The sequence below is a fragment of the Globicephala melas genome, chromosome 6, assembly GCF_963455315.2.
Source record: "Globicephala melas chromosome 6, mGloMel1.2, whole genome shotgun sequence".
NCBI classification, from domain to species: Eukaryota; Metazoa; Chordata; class Mammalia; order Artiodactyla; family Delphinidae; genus Globicephala; species Globicephala melas.
The window spans coordinates 21,748,783-21,768,342 of record NC_083319.1 but is presented as its reverse complement, the minus strand read 5'-3'; the positions used below and the strand labels follow the sequence as shown (position 1 = coordinate 21,768,342).

At 33.9% G+C, this 19,560-nt stretch overlaps 1 protein-coding gene across 7 annotated transcripts in view; it reads right to left on the bottom strand.

Annotated features, from left to right (window-relative positions):
* PTBP3 (polypyrimidine tract binding protein 3) overlaps nucleotides 1–19,560 on the bottom strand; it is a 106,689-nt gene that overhangs the window by 48,904 nt on the left and 38,225 nt on the right. For 5 of the 7 annotated variants that reach the window (XM_070045705.1, XM_030858998.3, XM_030858996.3 and 2 more), the window contains 2 exons: nucleotides 9,197–9,366; nucleotides 6,660–6,806 (listed from right to left, as the gene is read on the bottom strand). In XM_070045705.1, the coding sequence (XP_069901806.1) occupies nucleotides 6,660–6,806; nucleotides 9,197–9,366 (317 nt within the window). The remainder of the gene's footprint in view (nucleotides 1–6,659; nucleotides 6,807–9,196; nucleotides 9,367–19,560) is intronic. The other 2 variants (XM_030858999.3, XM_060300624.2) reach the window with 1 other exon arrangement.

The following is a 19,560-nucleotide window of genomic DNA, read 5'->3' as shown; positions in this document are numbered from 1 at the left end:
TGATAAGGAACCGTATATTTACACTGCCTTAAAGTACCTTCCCCCAAACACTCTTCTTTCCCCCTTTGTAAGTCACAACTTTACAGTGGAGAAGCCAGGCAAACACCAGCCAAATCAAGTGATTAAAGAGCACACTATCAATAATGCAACAAATTGAAGTTATGGGCTCCCTGATATGATGCAACGAGAAAAAAAGAGCATTACTTCTGTGACATTCCTGTCAAAGCTACATACACTGAATCTAATCACAAGGAAACATCAGACAAACTCAAATTGAGGGATGGCCTAAAAGATAAGTAGCCCATAATTTTCAAAAGCGTCAAGGTTACGAAGTCAAAAAAACCCTATAACTGTTTCATATAAAAGGATACTAGAAGATGTGATTTCTAAATGGAACATGTGGTTATGAATAATGCTTATTTTGCTGGAACAAACATTATTGGGACAACTGGAAAAACTTGAACGGGGACTGAGGATTGGAGGGAAGTAATGCATCAAATGTTAATTTCCTGATTTTGACCACTGTATTCTGGTTGTGTAGAAGAATATTCTTCTTTGAAGGAAATGCACACTAAAAGTTTGGCCAGTGAACACAGACCAGATTAACAATTTATTCCCAAATGCCTCAAGGAATCAACAGTTCTTTGTATTATATCTGTAACTCTTTTTAAATTTTGTGACTGTCTCAAAATTTAAAACAATTATTTAAAAAAAAAAAAAAACAAAAAAACCAATTATTTAAAAAATAAAGTAGGTGAAAGAGAAAATTGAAGAGAAAAAAAGCACGGTTAATGATTATTGAAATTAAATGCAAGTTTTCATCAGTCTTTTGTTCCATACTTATAATTTCCTAAGAATGGTGATAATTAGTAAACTGTGTCACAAAATGAAAAAATCCTACCACTTTAATGCAGATTCTTTCATTTCTACATATTGTACTCACTTGCAATTTTAAAGAACATAGTACTTTGTCTCAGTACTTTGTTTTCTATATGAACATTTGTTTTCATGACTTTAATTTTTAATTTAACTATTTATTATACCACCTTTCTCATGTGAGATGAGTAGCTTTCCAACATTTTGCTATGAAAAATAACATTAAAATAAGTATCTTTCTGGAAAAGTGGCAGTCTTTTACTTTCTGCATGCTTAAGAGTTGAACAACTTCCACTTTTATATACATTTTTTTTTTACCTTTTAACAGCATTTTAATGTCATATACAGACTTTTATATATCAAGTAAAACACAAACTACCAAATGCTGTTTCCAAATCATCTTTGAGAACAATATATAAATTATATGAATATTTTATATCATTAGCTTTCAAAACTATGTTCTCGTAAAGCCAAGTGTGTGGAATACTGAGCATCCTAATTCTGCTTCAAACATGGCAGTTTATCTATTTTATAGTGGGCTCCCCAGTAAGATTTTATTTGGAAAAAAGGGTTGTACTGCTTTCAAATTTGAAAACCGGCTCACATTTCCACTTTGAGCCTTTAAATAGGCAATGATGATGTTGGGAGGTCATTCAAAAAAGACTCAGAATTAACACACGGATTAGAGTTAGCAGAAAAGAACATTAAAGTAGTTATTATAACTGTATTGCGTGCACACACACACAGAAAAAAGAAAGGTTAAGTAGAGACATGGAAGACCAACAGTGCTGTCCAACAGAATTTCCTGTGATAATGGAAATGTTCAACATCTACAGTATGCAATATGACAGTACTAACCACAAGTGGCCAGTGAGCACTCCAAATGTACCTAGTGCAACTGAGGAACTGAAATTTTTATTTTTGTATTTATTTAAATTTAGCCACATTTAGCTAGCAGCTACCACACTGGACATCACAACTTCATAATGTCTAGGAAAAATCATCATAGTGAGGCTCTCAGTGGAATAATGGTGCCTTTTCTTCTTCTATCAGGATGATTAAATCTTATCAAAACGAAGCCTGCATAACTGAAAGTAAACTTAACCTCACTAACTTTTTTTTGCCTGCGCTGCGCGGCTTGTGGGATCTTAGTTCGCCGACCAGGGATTAAACCTAGGCCCTCGGCAGTGAAAGTGCAAAGTCCTAACCACTGGACCGTCAGGGAATTCCCAACCTCACTGACTTTACTTCATTACCCATCAATCATTCTATCAATCCTTTTTATTAAACAATTCTATATACATGCTTATTGCTGCTATATTACTGTTATTGTTGCTACTGTTGTTGTTTCTCTTCCTTCACTCTTTCCTCTTTGGCATAGAAGATACCACAGTGGAGAAACATGAGAAGCCATGGTATATATTGTCCATATCATTCTAGAGTTGTCAATATACTCTGCATTAGTACTTCACAGAGCATTGAGTACAAAAGTCTCTGCATAGCAGGCATGCAAAAAAATTATTTTGACAATAAAAGTCTGAGAAAAAGATTTATTTAATAATTAACTTTACAGTTTCAATTTTTAATTAGGCAAATATATTTAAGTAAAAAAAAATCAAAGTGGAGGCATACTTTCCACTGAGGACAACAGAAAAGTGAGGGGGGAAAAAAAGAAATGTCTTCTTAACATGAAGAGATATTTCAGATACACAGAAGACATATTTTCTGTGTATCTGATACTAAACATTATAAGGCAGCAGAATTCTTATTATGGGATAGTTTTAAATGTTTCAGCAACAAACCCTCCGGAATGGTTACATTAACTAGTGGTAAAGGAAACAGCAGTAGTATGATGGAAAAATCAACAAATATTTTATTGAGGTGGGGGAGGTATATATACTTCATGTAAAATTTAAACATGCCTGGATAATGTGAAGAAACCATTTTTAAAATTGAGATGGAAATGAATATACAACAAAATTCACAGATCTTAAGTGTTCCGTTGGATGATTTTTTGGGAAATTTTTTAAGGGAAAATCCTTCCATGGTCATCTCTTTGCAAATTTATAAACTTCCACCCACAAGGTCAAGAAAAACTGTCTATACAAAAATGAATCATATTAATACAACCACTCCTCAAATGCTGTACCTCAAAATAGGATCTAAATTTTTTAGCTATAATTTTAGCTTAAACCAAGGGACAAAGATACTTGATATTCACCTGACCCTCTGCCAAGTATGTCCATAAGCTGGAAAAGAAGTTATGTGCATGTTTTGGGATATCTTGCTATTCAAAGAGAAGAGAATGAAACAGTAATTTATCAGTTTCTGAGGGCTGCCTGAATAAAAAAACATCTGGTACATTTTATATATGCAAACAGGACCTTCAATTTTGACTTCAGCTTTGGTGTAGGACTCTGAATAAAAGAAAAATATTATTTTATCAAACACCAATGCAAAAAATGGACAAAAGTAACACAATGGAAAGGGTACTGGGAAGAAATCAAGGCTATCTAAGAATAAACTAGGTCATTTGGGCTGGCTCTGGTTGCCAAGCAACTGGGATTTCTCACTGTTTCCCTTTGGAATAATCCAGTCTTTAAGAGTTTTATTGTTTATATCATCTTTAAGAATTTAACATATTTAGGAATAACACTAATGTGAAAACTGCATGACTTACATGAAGGAGAATTAAAAATTCTTCTGAAAGATAGGAAATAAAATATAACTTCCTCCTCAAAAGGATCAGTTAGCAATATAGACATGTTAATTATCTACAAATAAATCTATAAAATCAACCCAATTCTGTGTTTTTTGGGGTTAGGAGTTATCAAAATAATTCTAATACATCCTGAGAAATAAACAAAACATATTATCCATTTAATTTCTAAAAAGAGAGGGTAAAGAATAGGGCCTTGCCCTACAACATATTAAGCCTTAGGGACACTGAATTAGGAATGGAACAGAACAGAATCCAAAAGGTAGTCCATATTAGACATGGACTGCATACCATGTGAGCCACACACACATGAGGGTAGATGGGGGTCACGCAAGCAGAATGTGTAGTCGTGTCTAACAAGTGTATATATGCGGGTTGTAAATACGCATAGTCTGTGTATGGAAAACTAGACCATGACAAAAGACAAGTTTCACAAGAGTGGATATATATATATTTTTTAAGATTTTTTTTGATGTGAATCATTTTTTAAAAAGTCTTCATTGAATTTGTTACAATAGTGCTTCTGTTTTATGTTTTTTGGCACGAGGCATGTGGGATCTTACCTCCCCAACCAGGGATCGAACCCACACCCCTTGCATTAGAAGGCAAAGTCTTAACCACTGGCCTGCCAGGGAAGTCCCATGAATGGATAATATTGATAAATGGGTTATTCAACTACAACAAAAGAGAAACTGGTCACTGGGAGTAAGAGAAAGACCAAAGCCTCACTCTCCACCCACAAAATATTCTTAACAAAACAAAGATTTAAACACTACAAATAAAAACAACCAAAACATGAAAGTATAAGAAAATATAGGTAAAAAAAATGTTTTTAATCTTGCTATACTGGGTTTTTATGAGTATGGTACCCATGTCAGAGACCATAATACAACTTCAGAGATTTGACTATTATATAAAAATATTTTAAAAATTGCATTAGCAGACAAAATTCTAGACAGAAAGTATACAGAATGGTGGCTGCCAGGGTGGGGGTAGGGGAAATGAGGAATAAGTGTATAACAGGTATGGAGTTTCAGTTTGGGAAGATGAAAAAGTTCTGGGGATGGATGGTGGTGATGGGTTGCACAATGAAAATGTACTTAATGCCACTGAACCATACACTTAAAAATGGTTAAAGTGATAAATTTTACGTTATATATATTTTACCACAATTGAAAAAATCGGGGAAAAACTGCATTAACAGAAATCACTATAAACACTTTACAAGTTATTAAATAAAAGAGAGTAAACAATAAGATACAATTTGTTAACTAGCATATTAACACAGATGGACAGGAAAACTGCTTGCTCATATATTATCAGTGGCACCCTAAATCAGCAAATGAGCTTTAGAGAAAGCAATCATGCAACATATACTGAAACATAAAACATGCATAGGCTTAGTCCCAGCAATTTTGTTGTCAGAAACATAAATAAGATAATGCTGCATGTGTGCCAAGATATGTAAGAATGCTGCTGTAGTACTATTTGTAAGAGCATAACATGGCAAACAATCTCAATCTAACAACAAGAAACTGGATAGCACAGGACAGGGAGATCAGCTCGGTGCTTTGTGACCACCTAGAGGGGTGGGATAGGGAGGGTGGGAGGGAGATGCAAGAGGGAGGGGATATGGGGATATGTGTACACATATATCTGATTCACTTTGTTATACAGCAGAAACTAACACAACATTGTAAAGCAATTATACTTCAATAAAGATGTTAAATTAAAAAAAGAAAAGAAATGGGATAAATGATGGCTGCCATTTTGAAGAGAGTATTATGCAGTCATTTAAAAATTATGAAGTAAAAAAATAAAATAAAAAGTATGAAGTAATTCTATATTTGTTGTCATGAAACAACATCCCTGACATATTGTAGAGAAAAAATAATTAGTTTTCAGTAGTTTTCAAACTATTAGGATTCCATTGGTATAAAATTATATACATAGACAATAACCTGAATAGAGAAGGGGTACACAGTTAAATGTTAGCAAAATGTTAGTTAATTAGTTATATCTGGGTAACTGGATTGTTTTATTTTTTATTTTTCTGGATTGTTTGAATGTTTTACCATGAGCATGTATCCTATTTACAAGGCAATTTTTCATTAAAAAAAATTATACTATTTAAAAATATCTAACATTTCATTTACTCTTAAGTTTAGATAGTTTATTATAGGCCATTAATATCTCTTAATAAGTTAAGGATTGTGTGCAGGAAATGTCAATGTTTCTAAAAATGTGTAAAACTATGAATTCAGCAGCTTGCATTACAATGACTTTCAACACAGAGTCAAAGAGCTGAAGGAGTTCTTTTGCCTAGAGCAAGAGTATCATGGCCAAGTTGCTCTCAACATAATTTAAAAAACCTTTCTTAAAATGTACTTGCTTTGTGGATAAATTTTTCCTACCCTGAAGTTACTTCAAATTACTATTTTAGCTACTTAGAAATCAACCTGAAGAGACACAGAAGTTTGAACATGAATTATATCAAAATAAAAACTGGAAAATTAGGTAAGAAATGTTCATATTCTATATTGCACATTCACCTTGGAGAGTCAAAATTCATTTAATGAACATATCTATACAAATTCTTATTAACATCTTAAGTTCAGTTACTTAACATCACAATAAAAGCATCACTCAACTTCTCAATGCCTTTGTTACATATTCTGTAAAAAGAAGGGATTGACTTCTAAACACACAAATGTTACATGTTCTGTAAAAAGAAAAGGATTGACTTCTACAGTTCCTTTCACATCTGAGATTTTTAAGAGAGACATAACAATGTATGTTTTTTTCCACTCATGAAAACAGTTTCAAGGGAAAACTAAATATCTGCCATTTCTAACGCCATATCTTCAAACTTACTTCCAAATGGCAGTGTTTTCTTATTCTTAAGTCTTTGGGTAAGAATTTACATAAACAATCTTTACCAGTAGAGCATGCTAAGATGAAGAAAAACACATGATTTTTTTTCCTCTGAAAAACAGAAAATTAAATTTAAGTTATTATATCATGTGTTCTTATAACTATTTTTAGAAATACCTTTAATACTTACAGCTTGATTAGGTAGATTGTCAGTCTTAAGTTCTCTGTGATTGGAATACTGAATAAAAACAGGCTGGCTTCGAAGGTGAGGAGTAACAGGAGTGTAATAATTCACCATAGTAACAGCAGCTTCCTCAGAAGCCATTTCTAAGAAAGCCTGCAATAAACACAAGAAAGTAAAGTGAAAGCTCATGTTTTTGAAAGGCAGCTAAGAACTACTTTGTCATTCCAGCTTGCTCTAAACTCAGTATTCTCAAGAGAAATCACATTGTCCCCAAGGGGATGAAAAGACTTGTTTCAAAGTGTATCATTGACAGTAACTGAAAACATAATTGAAGAAAGTTGGGTTCAATAAACGATTTGGGATTGGGAAATGGCCAGTTGATTAAATGATTTTATGTGGTTTTTGGTTTTCTTCTTATTTCTGTTTCTTCTAAAATCTAGAAATAATTAAAAAGGCAAAAATAAACGTGTGCATCACTACTATAAATAGTAGTAGCTTTCAGTTTCTTCCTAAAAAATTCTCAAACAGAGATGAGGCATAATGATTTGCTCTTCTCTACCTTTTTATAAAACAGCCATTTATGAATACAATTAGAGCATTCAGGTGCAAAGACTCAACTGTACAAATCAGGGAAATGGGAGAACTTCTTACATTAAGTCAATATTGCTTTGGGTCATTCAAGTGACCTTTTTTGGATATTGGCAATCACTGTACTAATATTAGCTATTTGAAGACTAACACAAGAAGAACTGAGATGGAAGAAGCTCCTTGGTATTTATGTCTTATTCTGTATAAAGCTTCTCCTAGCTGTCAGGACTCCCATTAACTTATGACAGGAATAGGATACTTACAGACCTTTAAGGTGGCAGGTTTTATCACCCTATCTTAATGGTTAAGAAGATAAAATATAGACATCTACTAAGCGTTCTGAGCCCTCAGAACTACCTATAAGAACATCTCAAATTTAAAATGCAGGAAGAACCCCTGATCCAAATCACTGTCTTTGAGGAATAAAACAGACTTCGAGTCATTTATACTATCTAAAAGGTATAGATGTCCACAACACACTTTAAAGTTGCTATCCAATTGTATCAATAATACACTTTTTCTAATATTTCTAAGAGAAGTGGATAAAAATGATCAAGGTAACAAAAATAGCTATGGCAATATTTCCTAACTATCTGGTTTTTAATCATCTTTTCAACAAAGAATTTGTAAACTGTATTCTAATAATATTCATTATATGGGGAGAGTCTCTTCCTGCAAACTCCTTTCTAAATGTTTCTAAACTCCTGCAATGTCTAACATCAGTCACACAAAGGAAAAGCTGAACAATGTCTTTGGAATATGATTCTTATCACAGGAATTTTTTCCTAAATGTATATACAACCTAAAAATTCATATGTAAAAATAAATTTTTCTACATGGAGTCCAGTAAAAGAATTATTTATGTTTTCCTAAAGCATCCAAAGGGATCAATTTTCATAATGTAGGGTGGAGAGAAAACCGAAAGTCACTACCCACAGAAAGGCTGGTGAAAATAACCCCTACTCTGTCCTCAACACTCCACCTACAAGAACCATAGGAAAGATTATGCTTACAAGTACTACTAGTGACTCACAACAGAATCTCCTGAAGTAATTACTAACAAGATATTTTCTAAACAGGATTTATGATCAAAAGACAAGCAATTAACATAACAGTCAATTAGCACTACAGATAAATATAAACCTAGAACCAACTGCAGAAACAAAGGAAAGTGTGACATTGCCTGCTGCCTCTCAGAGCTATTTGACATAAAACATAGGATACACTATATGAAACACGATAATGTACATAACACATGGCAGTTAGACATTTCACAGCCATTAGACACGGTCATGTTGGCTCTTTCAAACCGTGCAAACCATGCTATTCTCAATAGTGGCATCTGTGATAAAAAGATCCAAGTGCATGTACTATCTCCAAAAGATGCAAGAAAAATGTGTAAACACAACAAGGGCTGAATACTAAGACATATTATTTAACTTCTCCAGTTCTTAATAACCTCATCTGCATTAAACAGGGATGTTAAATAGTTTACTAAAGATAGAGGAGTCTGAATCAGACATCATTATCCAATCTCTGATGGTAATCAATCCAATCTCTTCTGATAATCACAGGATATTTTCATAAACCATTTTGTAATTAAGAATATAAAATATGTTTGTTAACAAGTCAATGAATAAGAGATAATCCTGTTTCCTACATTAACATTTTTGTTTGCTGCTTCCTGTCATTAAAAAGTTCTATTTTAAAAACTATTTAAATAGAATGAAATTTAGGGGGAAAAAAAAAATTCAAGAAAATAAAATCTTTTTTTTTTTTGGCCACACCTTGCAGCTTGTGGGATCTTAGTTCCCCCACCAGGGATTGAACCTGCACCCCTGGCAGTGAAACTACGGAGTCCTAACCACTGGACTGCCAGGTAATTCCCCTAAAAATCATTTTATCACTAACACTCAGAGATAATAACTGTGGGTCAATCTTTAAAACTTACATACCTGGCTTTTTCCTTTCAACATCAAAAGATTAGTTACTTTGCCAAATGGTAGACCTAATGATATGACCTCTGCTTCGGTGACATCACTTGGAATTTTGCGAAGATGGAGAACACGGGAAGGCGAACAGGGAGGTCTATCTCCTTTAAATTTCTTGTTGTCATTCCCATTAGCTAAAAAATATAAGATTTTTAAAAAAATTACTGAAACTGATTTGGGCTGACGTATTACATTAACCATATCATCACATTTGACATCTGATATTCCAAGAGTTTCAGGTTTTGAAATTCATGAACTACGTACGGGGCTGACGGGAGAAGAGTAGAAGACAGTGGAAAACAAAACCATCCACCTTTCAATGAATGCGTTGATTTTTCACTACAGGTATTATATTTTTTAAAAATTGAACTCTGATTTTTAACGTCAAGGAAAAGTGCTGGGTAAATGAATTACATATTTAAAGGTATCAAAACCTCTAAATAGTTAACTATTTGTTGTGAATAGAGAACAGTATTTATAATATCTTTAATGTATTTTAAAGGTATTTTTCTAATTTGTCCTATTACTAATTAAACAAATAAGAAAAATAACTTTTAGGAAAGACAGTAATAAAAATTTTATATTTATCACACCCTACGAGGATTTGGATTTGAGATGCATGTTTATGAAAATAAGTTTATTTCTTGGGCATCATATAATTTTTACCAATCTATTTTTTAAAGTACTTTTAGAACATAAATTGTGGTTTCTTAGGATAATCTTATCCCTTATGATATAACAGGCAGTTCTTAACATAAGCATCATCACCTTTCTGGAAATACAAATTTTTAGCCCCACCTCAGACCTACTGAATCAGAAACATCCCAGTAACTGTGTTTTAACAAGCTCTCCAGATGATTCTGAAGCAACCTAAAGTTTGAGAACCACTGCTGTAAAATTAAGAAATCCATTATGCCAGTTTACAGCCAAATTTTATTTAAAGCCTATCTTTTAACAGTGACAATAACTAGAACTGACAAGCCTGTAACAAGTACTCAAATTTATGTACATAAGATTCAGAAATGTTTTTCTCCCAGAAATAGCACCAAGTAAGACTGAATGCAAATTATCTGAAAGCCCAAAGTTTCATTACAGTGTTTTTTTTTAATACTAAAATACTTAGCAGTATTAGGAGGAAAATATAATCTTTCCAAACACCTAAGATTATCATTTTTCTAAACACTAATGAAACTTTACAATCAGGTGTCTGTGATCCTAAATAAACAAATTTCATGAGGACCACGTAAAAATTATATGGCAGTATTTTGTACCCATAGCTGTGGCACAGAACTCAACTTGCTTACAGGTAAATAGGTTGACTTAATACCAAAACCAGCACTTGCTCCCAAATTCTCTATGTTCATAAATGCAGGCAACATCCTACCTGGACCCAAATACCATCAATTCCTAGAGGTCCTTACAGGTCTGTGCCTGTATATAACAAATGCCTAGGACAGAGTGTGGAAAATAATCGGCAAATATTTGTTGGAAATTAATCTGGGAGGCAAGAGGTTCCTTCTCCTTTCTCATCATGAAATATTTATTTTTCCCTCCAAAATGACTGATTCCATTTTCATCTCCACGCTCAATGTCACCTCACCTATGATCTTGGCCCCTTCTACTCTCCCTTCCTCTAGTTTCACCCCTCCCCCACTTCCACTCAGATCCAACATCATATCAACCTAAACAGATGTATCATGTCATTACCCTGCTCTAAAAACCCTGACAGGATTCCAGCTACCTAAAATGTCCATTAGTTTCTAGTTTTCACGCTGTTTTCATTTACACTGTTTCACTGGAGTTGACAAAAATATACTAAGTTAAATATTATTAATTTTAACAGATGAAGAGACAGAGGTTCAGAGATTAAATAATTTTTGTACACAGCTAGCAAGTGATAAAAGCATTATTCAAACTTAAGTTTAAAGGTAATTTTCTTAACCACAAAAATCTCAAAGTGTCTTACCATTTGTAGAAAAAAGTAAGCAACCTGACAGTGACAAAAAATTTTCAGAGTATGTGCAGGTTTATGAGGATTATAATGATAGTACTGTCACTAGATTAAATGCCAAATATCACCTCGTGGACAGGAGTGAAAGCCAAGCATGAAGTGCCTTTCTGCACCCTCCCTCCCTGTAAGCCTAGATGGCTAGACAACAATACCACCACCTTGTGCGTTCTAACCAGCACAAAGTGTTAAAGACTAGAAAAACATACTAAAGGCCAAAGGCTTTTGTAAGTTTACCCAGAATATTCCAAAATGAATGAATGAACATTAAGAAGGTTGTTTCTTTAACTGAGGTGTTCAGAATCTCCGTAAAACTATGTGTGAGAAAAAATGAATACCTACATAAGCTATTTGAGCTTGCACTGAACTATCAAATAAAGACCTATGGTGACAAATTTTTATCAAGAATTATGCAAATATATCACCATTTTAGGTTGTTAATTGTTCTGCATTATAAAAGTGCCTAGACTATGTTCAGAGCATGGGCTATGAAATCACACATCTTGTTCTGACATAACTGAGCCTGAGATTCTTCTCCGATAAAATGAGTATAATAACAGTATTTGGAAAATGTAGTATGAGTATTTGGAAAATTAAATATGATAACATTTAAATGTTAGGTGTAATGCCTAGTACAAAGTGATCAATAATCTATGTCTTGATTTTCTTAGGAGGGCTTATTTTACCTGGAAAGTATGTTCTTTCTACTTTTTTGGTGCTAAAATAATGATTGTGGACAACAGTGGATTTTTTTCTCTTGATGTTCTTACTTGCAAAATTGACATTGTTTAACATTAATTGAAAATTTTATTATTCTGTGTAATCTAAAAGCCTAAGAACTACTCATCTAGATGACCCAAAAAGGTTATATCTAAAGACTTGATAAATATAACAATCTAAAAATGAAAAATGCATATAAGCAATTATATGGCATTATAATTTAATAAAAGAGGAAACAAGAAAATTGCAATGCACTGAATACATAACTTTGACAAATTATTCCCTGTACAAAAGGATACACCACAGACTTTTCCAAAATTGTATTATGAAAATAAGCATTCAAAATACTTAGCTTGCATAAATCTTGTATTTTTTGAATATAATGAAAAGTCCTGAATGCCTACTATATATTAATTATGTTCCAAAGAGATAATTGGAAGAGACTTTTTAAAAATTCATATATTCCCATCTCAAAACTGAAGGGATCTACCAAGAAAACTATACTAGAAATATGGGTCTTTTTAAAAATTCAACTTTATTAGGGTATTCTTTAGGTATAGTAAAATCCACCTGCATTTTAAATGCAGAGTATGACAACCTTTGACAAATAACCCATATGGCCACAAAAAACCATTGAACCTGGACTTTTTTTCTTTTTTTTTGAAGGACTTTTAAATTATCAATTTGATATTTAAAACAAGTACAGGGCTATTTAGGTTTTCTATTTCTTTTGCACCTGTGTTTTTCAAGGAATTGGTCCACTTCATCTAAACTGTCAAACTTATTGGCTTAAAATTGTTCACAATATTCACTTGATATCTATCTTAGCCTGCTCAGGACACCATAACAAAATACGACAGAGTGGCTTAAACAATACAAATTTACTTTTTCACAGTTCTGGAGACTAGAAGTCCAAAATCAAGGGTCAGCATGGTCACTTTCTAGTGAGGATTCTTCCTGGCTTATAGACAGCCACCTATTCACATGGTCCTCACATGGCAGGGGTGGAGGGAAAAAGCAAGCTCTTTGGCATCTCTTCTTATAAAGACATTAATCCCAGTGAGGGCCCCACTCCAAAGACCCCATCTCCAAATAGCATCACATTGGGGGTTAGGGCTTAAACATATGAATTTTGGGGGTACACAAACATTCAGTCCATAACAATATCTTTTTAATGTCTACAGGATAGTTCTTGATATTAGTAATTTCTGTCTTTTTTTAATAAACCTACCTAGAGGTTTATTAATTTTATTGATCTATTAAAAAAACAGCTATTGGTTTCATTAATCCTCATTTTCTATGTCATTAACTTTTGTTTTTATATTTAATATTTTCTATTTACTTGGGGTTTAATTTGCTCTTCTTATGCTACACTTAGAAGCTTAGATCATTCATTTTAGACTTTTTTCTAATAAAGTATTTAAAGCTGTAAATTTCCTTCTAAGAACAGCTCTAGCTGAACCCTACAAACTTTAGTAAGTTGTGTTTTCATATTAATTCACTTCAAAATATCTTCTAATTTCCCTTGTGACTTCTTATGTGATCCATGGATTAAGTGTTACTTTCTTTTTCCAAGCAACTGGAGATTTTTTTCTCACATATTTGAGGATCATTTCTTAAAACTGCTAATACAATTCTAATGCATAATTTTAATGCATTCATATTTACTGAGACTTAAGGACCCAGCATATAGTTTACCTTGCTGACCATTTCACGTGAACTTGAAAAGAATATGTATGCTGATGGTGTGCGAGAGACTGTTCCATATGTCAATGAGGTCAAGTTGGTTGATAGTGTTGAAAACTTCTATATTAGGTGATCTACAAACTTCCTCTAAAGGGTCACATAAATATTTTAGACTTTTGTGGGCCATACAGGCTCTGAACCAACTATTCATCTCTGCAGTTGTAACATGAAAACAGCCATAGCTGACATCTTGCAGAAAAACCCAAACGAACTTTTCGGCCAAGCCAATAAATAAGTATGACTGTGTTCAAATAAAGTTTTATATATAGATAGCAAAATTTAATTTCATATAAGTTTCATGTATCAGAAATTTTTCATGTATCAGAAAATATTCTTTGTGTTTTTCACCATTTAAAATGTAAAAATCAGGAATTCCCTGGTGGTCCAGAGGCTAAGACTCCGCGCTCCCAATGTAAGGGGCCTGGGTTTGATCCCTGGCCAGGGAACTGGATCCCACATGCTGCAACTAAGAGTTCGCATACTGCAACTGAAGATCCCGCGTGCTGCAACGAAGATCCTGCATGCCGCGACAAAGATCAGGCAGAGCGAAATACATACATACATACATAAATACATAAAATTTTTTTTAAATGTAAAAATCAATCTTAGCTCATGGGCAATATAAAAATGGGCAATGGAGTGGATGTGGCCCACAGGGCAGAGTTTGCTAATGCCTGCTCTGGATTCTTATTGATTTTTATCTACTACACTATCAATTACTGAGAGAGGAGTGTTGAAATCTGCAGCTGTAATTGTGGATTTGTCTATTTCTCTGTTTAGTTCTATTAGTTTTACTTTATGTATTCTGAAGCTCTGTAATTAGGTGAATATATATATTTAGGATACATATATTTATCAAGAAATATAAATAAATGGAATACAAAGTAATAAATGACAAATAAAATGGAATATAAAAAATAATCTAAAGGAAAAACAGAACAAAATATATGGGACAAATAGGAAATAAATAGGAAGATGAAAGACTTAGCGGGGTGCAGATTCAATCCCTGGCTGGGGAACTAAGACCCTGCATATCGCATGGCCAAAAAAAAAAAAAAAAAAGACTTAAACCCAACTACATCAATAATTATATTAAGTGAAACTGGCATAAAGATTCCAATTGAGGGGCTTCCCTGGTGGCGCAGTGGTTGAGAGTCCGCCTGCCAACGCAGGGTACACGGGTTAGTGCCCCGGTCCGGGAAGATCCCACATGCTGCGGAGCGGCTGGGCCCGTGAGCCATGGCCACTGAGCCTGTGCTCCGCAACGGGAGAGGCCACAACAGTGAGAGGCCCGCGTACCACAAAAAAAAAAAAAAAAAAAAAAAAGATTCTAATTGAAAGGCAGAGATTATGGTCTGGATAAAAGCAAAACAATTATAAGGTGTGAATAAGAAACCCATTTAAAATATAAAATCCAGGTTACAAGTAAAAGGATGAAAACACCTAAATATGTAAACACTAATCACAAGAAAGCTGGAGTGGCTGTACTAATACCAGACAAAGTAGACTTCAGGAAAAGGAGTATCACCAGAGATAAAGTGAGACATTTCATAATGATAAAGGGATCAATTTATCAAGGAAACATAATATGTCACACATAAAACATGCACATCAATGGCAGATAATCTCTGTTTTTTAATTATAATCTTTACTTTTTTTGTTTACTTTTTTTTAAGCGACTGCTCTGGGGTTAAATTGACAATTCATATCTTTAACTTACCCCAGTCTACCTTAAAATAATATTATAACACCTAGGTATTATGTAAGAACTTTTCAAAGTATATGTCTATTTTCCTTATCATATTCTTTGTGTTACTATCATATATTATACTTTTCATATATGCTATAACTCCCCAAATATATTAATATTATCTTGCTTTAAATAGTCAATTACTTATTTTTCTTTTTGCATCTTATTTTATTCACTTATTGTGTCTTATGGAGCTTTCCATAGAGAGCATTCTATACTTTTTTTTCAAATAATTTTTTACTGTGGTATAATACACATAAAATTCGCTATCTTAACTATTTTTAAACGTAGAATTCAGTGGTGTTAAACATTTTCATAATGTGTAACTATCACCACCACCTATCTCCACAGCACTTTTCACCTTGTAAAACAGAAACTCTATACCCATTAAAAAGTAGTTCCCTAGTCCTCCCTTCTTCCAGCCCCTAGCAACCACCATTCTATTCTCTAAGATTCTGACTACTCTAAGTATTCTTTCTTATTTCCTTTTGTGCATATCATATAGCTATTTTCTTTGTGGTTACCATGGGGATTACATTTAACATCCTAAAGTTATAACACTTTAATTTGAATTTAGACCAGCTTAACTTCAATAACATACAAAAACTCTGCTCCTTTACAGCTCTGTCCCCACCCCTTTCCATTATTATCACAAAATTACATCTTTATACAGTGTGTGCCCAGAAACACAAACTAACAATTCTTTTAATGCATTAGTCTCCTAAATTATTTAGAAAACAAAATGTGGAGTTACAAACCAAGTCACTTGGTAGCTTTTAGATTAATAATTTTAAAAAAATGTATTAGCCCCTTAAATCTACAGAAAACAAAAAGTAGATAACAAACCACTGTTAGAATAATATTGGCTTTTATAAGGGCCTTCACTGAGATCTTTATTTCTTCATATGGCTTTGAGCTACTGGCCGGTGTCCTTTCATTTCACCCTAAAGGACTCCTTTGAATATTTCTTGCAGGGCAGATCTAGTGGTAATAAAATCCTTCAGTTTTTGCTCATGTGGAAATTTCTCTTTCACTTTTGAAAGAAAAATTTACCAAACATAGGATACTTGGTTGACAGTTTTATTCTTTTAGCACTTTGAATATATTGGCCCACTGACATCTGTCCAAAGTTCCTGAAGAGAAATCTGGTCATATTCTTATTGAGGATCCCTTGTATGTGATAAGTTGATTCTCTCTCGATACTTTCAGGATTCTCTCTTTGTCTCTGACTTTTGAAAGTTTCATGATAAAGGTGTCTCAGTGTGGGTCTCATTGAATTCATCTTACTTGGAGTTCATTAAGCTTCTTGAATGTTTATATTCATGTTTTTCATCAAATTTGGGAATATGGTAACTCTGGAAATCAGACTCTTCCCCTTTCTAGGGGTTTTCTCATTTGTGTTATTGTTTTTGATTGTTTTAGACTGTGTTTACGCCAAGGATCAGCTTGAGGTGTAAATTTAAGTTCTACTCAGGTGTCTTCTGAGCCTTTTCCTGGGCATGCACTATCACTTTCTAATTTTCCCTGTAGATGCAGCTGTTTTTTAATGTCCTAGTCTTCAATCTTTGGCTCCCAAAAGGGGAAAAAAAGAGAAAATGAAGGGGAGGAGGGTGTGGAAAGCACCAGCCTTTTATATGCTCTGGAAGTCACATATATTGGGAGTGGGGCGTGCTGGCTTGCAACAATAGCGGGAGATGCAAGAACAATGGCTGCCTACCTCTTTGTCCTACCTGCATGATCAGAAGAAGCACCAGCAATCAGAGCACAGAACCCTTGAAGTTGAAGGACAAGGTCCTTTTTGCCTACCCTGGCTCCTATTTGTAAGCTGCTCTGGAACCACACAGTTGCCTGCCATGTGACTGAGCGTGAGGGATGGGTAGCTGCTGCTGCACTAAGAGCTAAAATTGACCAAAATTAACCACAATTTACCTTCCAAGTCTTCCCCTGGAACTTGCAAGCCTTCAAAAGACTCCAGAGTTCCAAATTAGTTATAGACAGATTCTGCCAGTGCAATTGTTGTCTAGGTAGAAAGACAGACTCCTGGTGCTTCTTACTCTACCATCTTCCCAGAATCCCTCAATCATCTTTTAAATTATCCAAAAAAAATGAGAAAGAAAAGTCACATATCCACATATTTACCACTTTGTGTAGATCCAAGTTTCCACCTGGTATCATTTTCCTCAAGTCTGAGGAATTTCCTTTTCCATTTCATAAAATGTAAGTCTGTTACTAACAAATGCTCTCAGCTCTTGTATGCCTCAAATAAGGCTTTATTTTAACTTTATTTTTGAAAAATATTTTAACTGGATATAGAATTTGTTTCATTGTATTTATCTACAGTACTTTAAAGATGTTGCTCAACTGTCTTCTGGTTTGCAGTTTCAGGCAAGCACTCTCATTACTCTTATCTTTGTTTCTCTGAATAAATGTGACTTTTTTCCTCTGGCTACTTTTAAGATTTGTTCTGCATTCCTGGTTTTCAGCAATTTGATTATGAGGAGATTTGGTGTGGTTTTCACTGTGTTTATCCTGCCTGTGGTTCACCGAACTTCTTGGATATGTGGCTTTACAGTTTCCACCATATCTGGAGTATTTTCAGTCATTATTTCTTCAGATATATTTGTTTCCCCACTCCCAACTTTTTTTCTGGAACTTCAATTATACATATGTTTAGACCACTTAATTTTGTTCTACAGATTATTAAGGCTCTGTTCATTTCTTTTTCAGTCTTTTGGTCTGTGTGCTTTAGTTTCTATTGCTGTCTTTAAATTCACTGATCATTTCTTTTACAGAATATTAGTGCTGTTACAGCCATGCCATGTTTTTTTTTTAGATATTATAACTTTATCTCTAGAAGTTCTATTTGATTTTTAGCTTTCATTTTCTCCCTGTTATGTTGATATTTTCCTTTAAATCCTTTCACATACTTTAATAACTGTTCCAAAGTACAAATCTGCTAACTTCATCATCTGTTATTTTCTAGGTGTGTTTCTATGGACTGATTTTTCTCCTAGCTATGGGTTGCAATTTTTGATTGAATGCTCAACATTGTGAGCACTGGAATTGTTTTATTCCTTTAAAGTGCCAGACTCCTTTCTGGAAAAAATGAAGTGCCAGACTCCTTTCTGGAAAAAAGTTAAGTTACTTTAAGATCAGGTAATTGTTTTGGAGCTTGTTTTTAAGTCTTGTTAGGGTGGGTTTAGAATAGCTTTTATGCTAGAGCTGATATACCACCCCTACTGGTAAGGCACGTGTGGCTTAATATTCACCAACAGATTCAAGGGCAGGTTTCTGGAGCACTTTTCTCACAGATGGAAGCTAGAACTCCTACAGGCAGCAAGACGAAAGAGGAAAAAACCATGCAGAGATGCCCCAGAAGTAACACTTCCACTTATATCTCATTAGACAGCACTCAATCACATGACCACACCTAGCTATAAGGAAGACTGGAAAAGCAGTCATTTAATCTGAGTGGCAATGTGCCCAGATAAAAATTAGAGCTCTGTTGCTAAAGAAAATAGAAAGTATTGGGGTACCCAACAAACAGTCTCTGCCATAATTCCTAAGATTAAATTTAGGAGGAAAAGCATATGATTTATGTAGAAAAGTATAAAACATTTTCATAATTACCAAAGGACATAAAATAAGACCTAAAACCATGGACTCACATGCCATATTCCCAGATGGAAAAATAATTACACAAAAAGATCAACATTTCAGAATCCCTAAGATTTTGTGGGGAAGGAATAGGGAATGAGGGGCTGTTCTAGAACTACACAAAATAATTTAAAGTTCATATGTCCATTATAGGCTAAGAGATATTCTTAAGGAATATTAATATCTAAGCAGAACGACCAGTTTGCCTGGGACAGTCACAATTTGGCATCATTGTTGTAGCAACCTGTACAGTTTAACATCTTCTCTTTTGAAAAAAAATTAACAGTTGCATTGAAATAAGCTAGAATAGGCTTAGTAGATCCAATTGATTTTTTTAACTTCCAGTTTTTGCCATGCTCTCATCTAGTAGTTTATAAACCACATGTACAGTGATTAAATCTGAATGTTAACCAGTGAGACGGAATCTCTTCATGACTTTTTCACAGA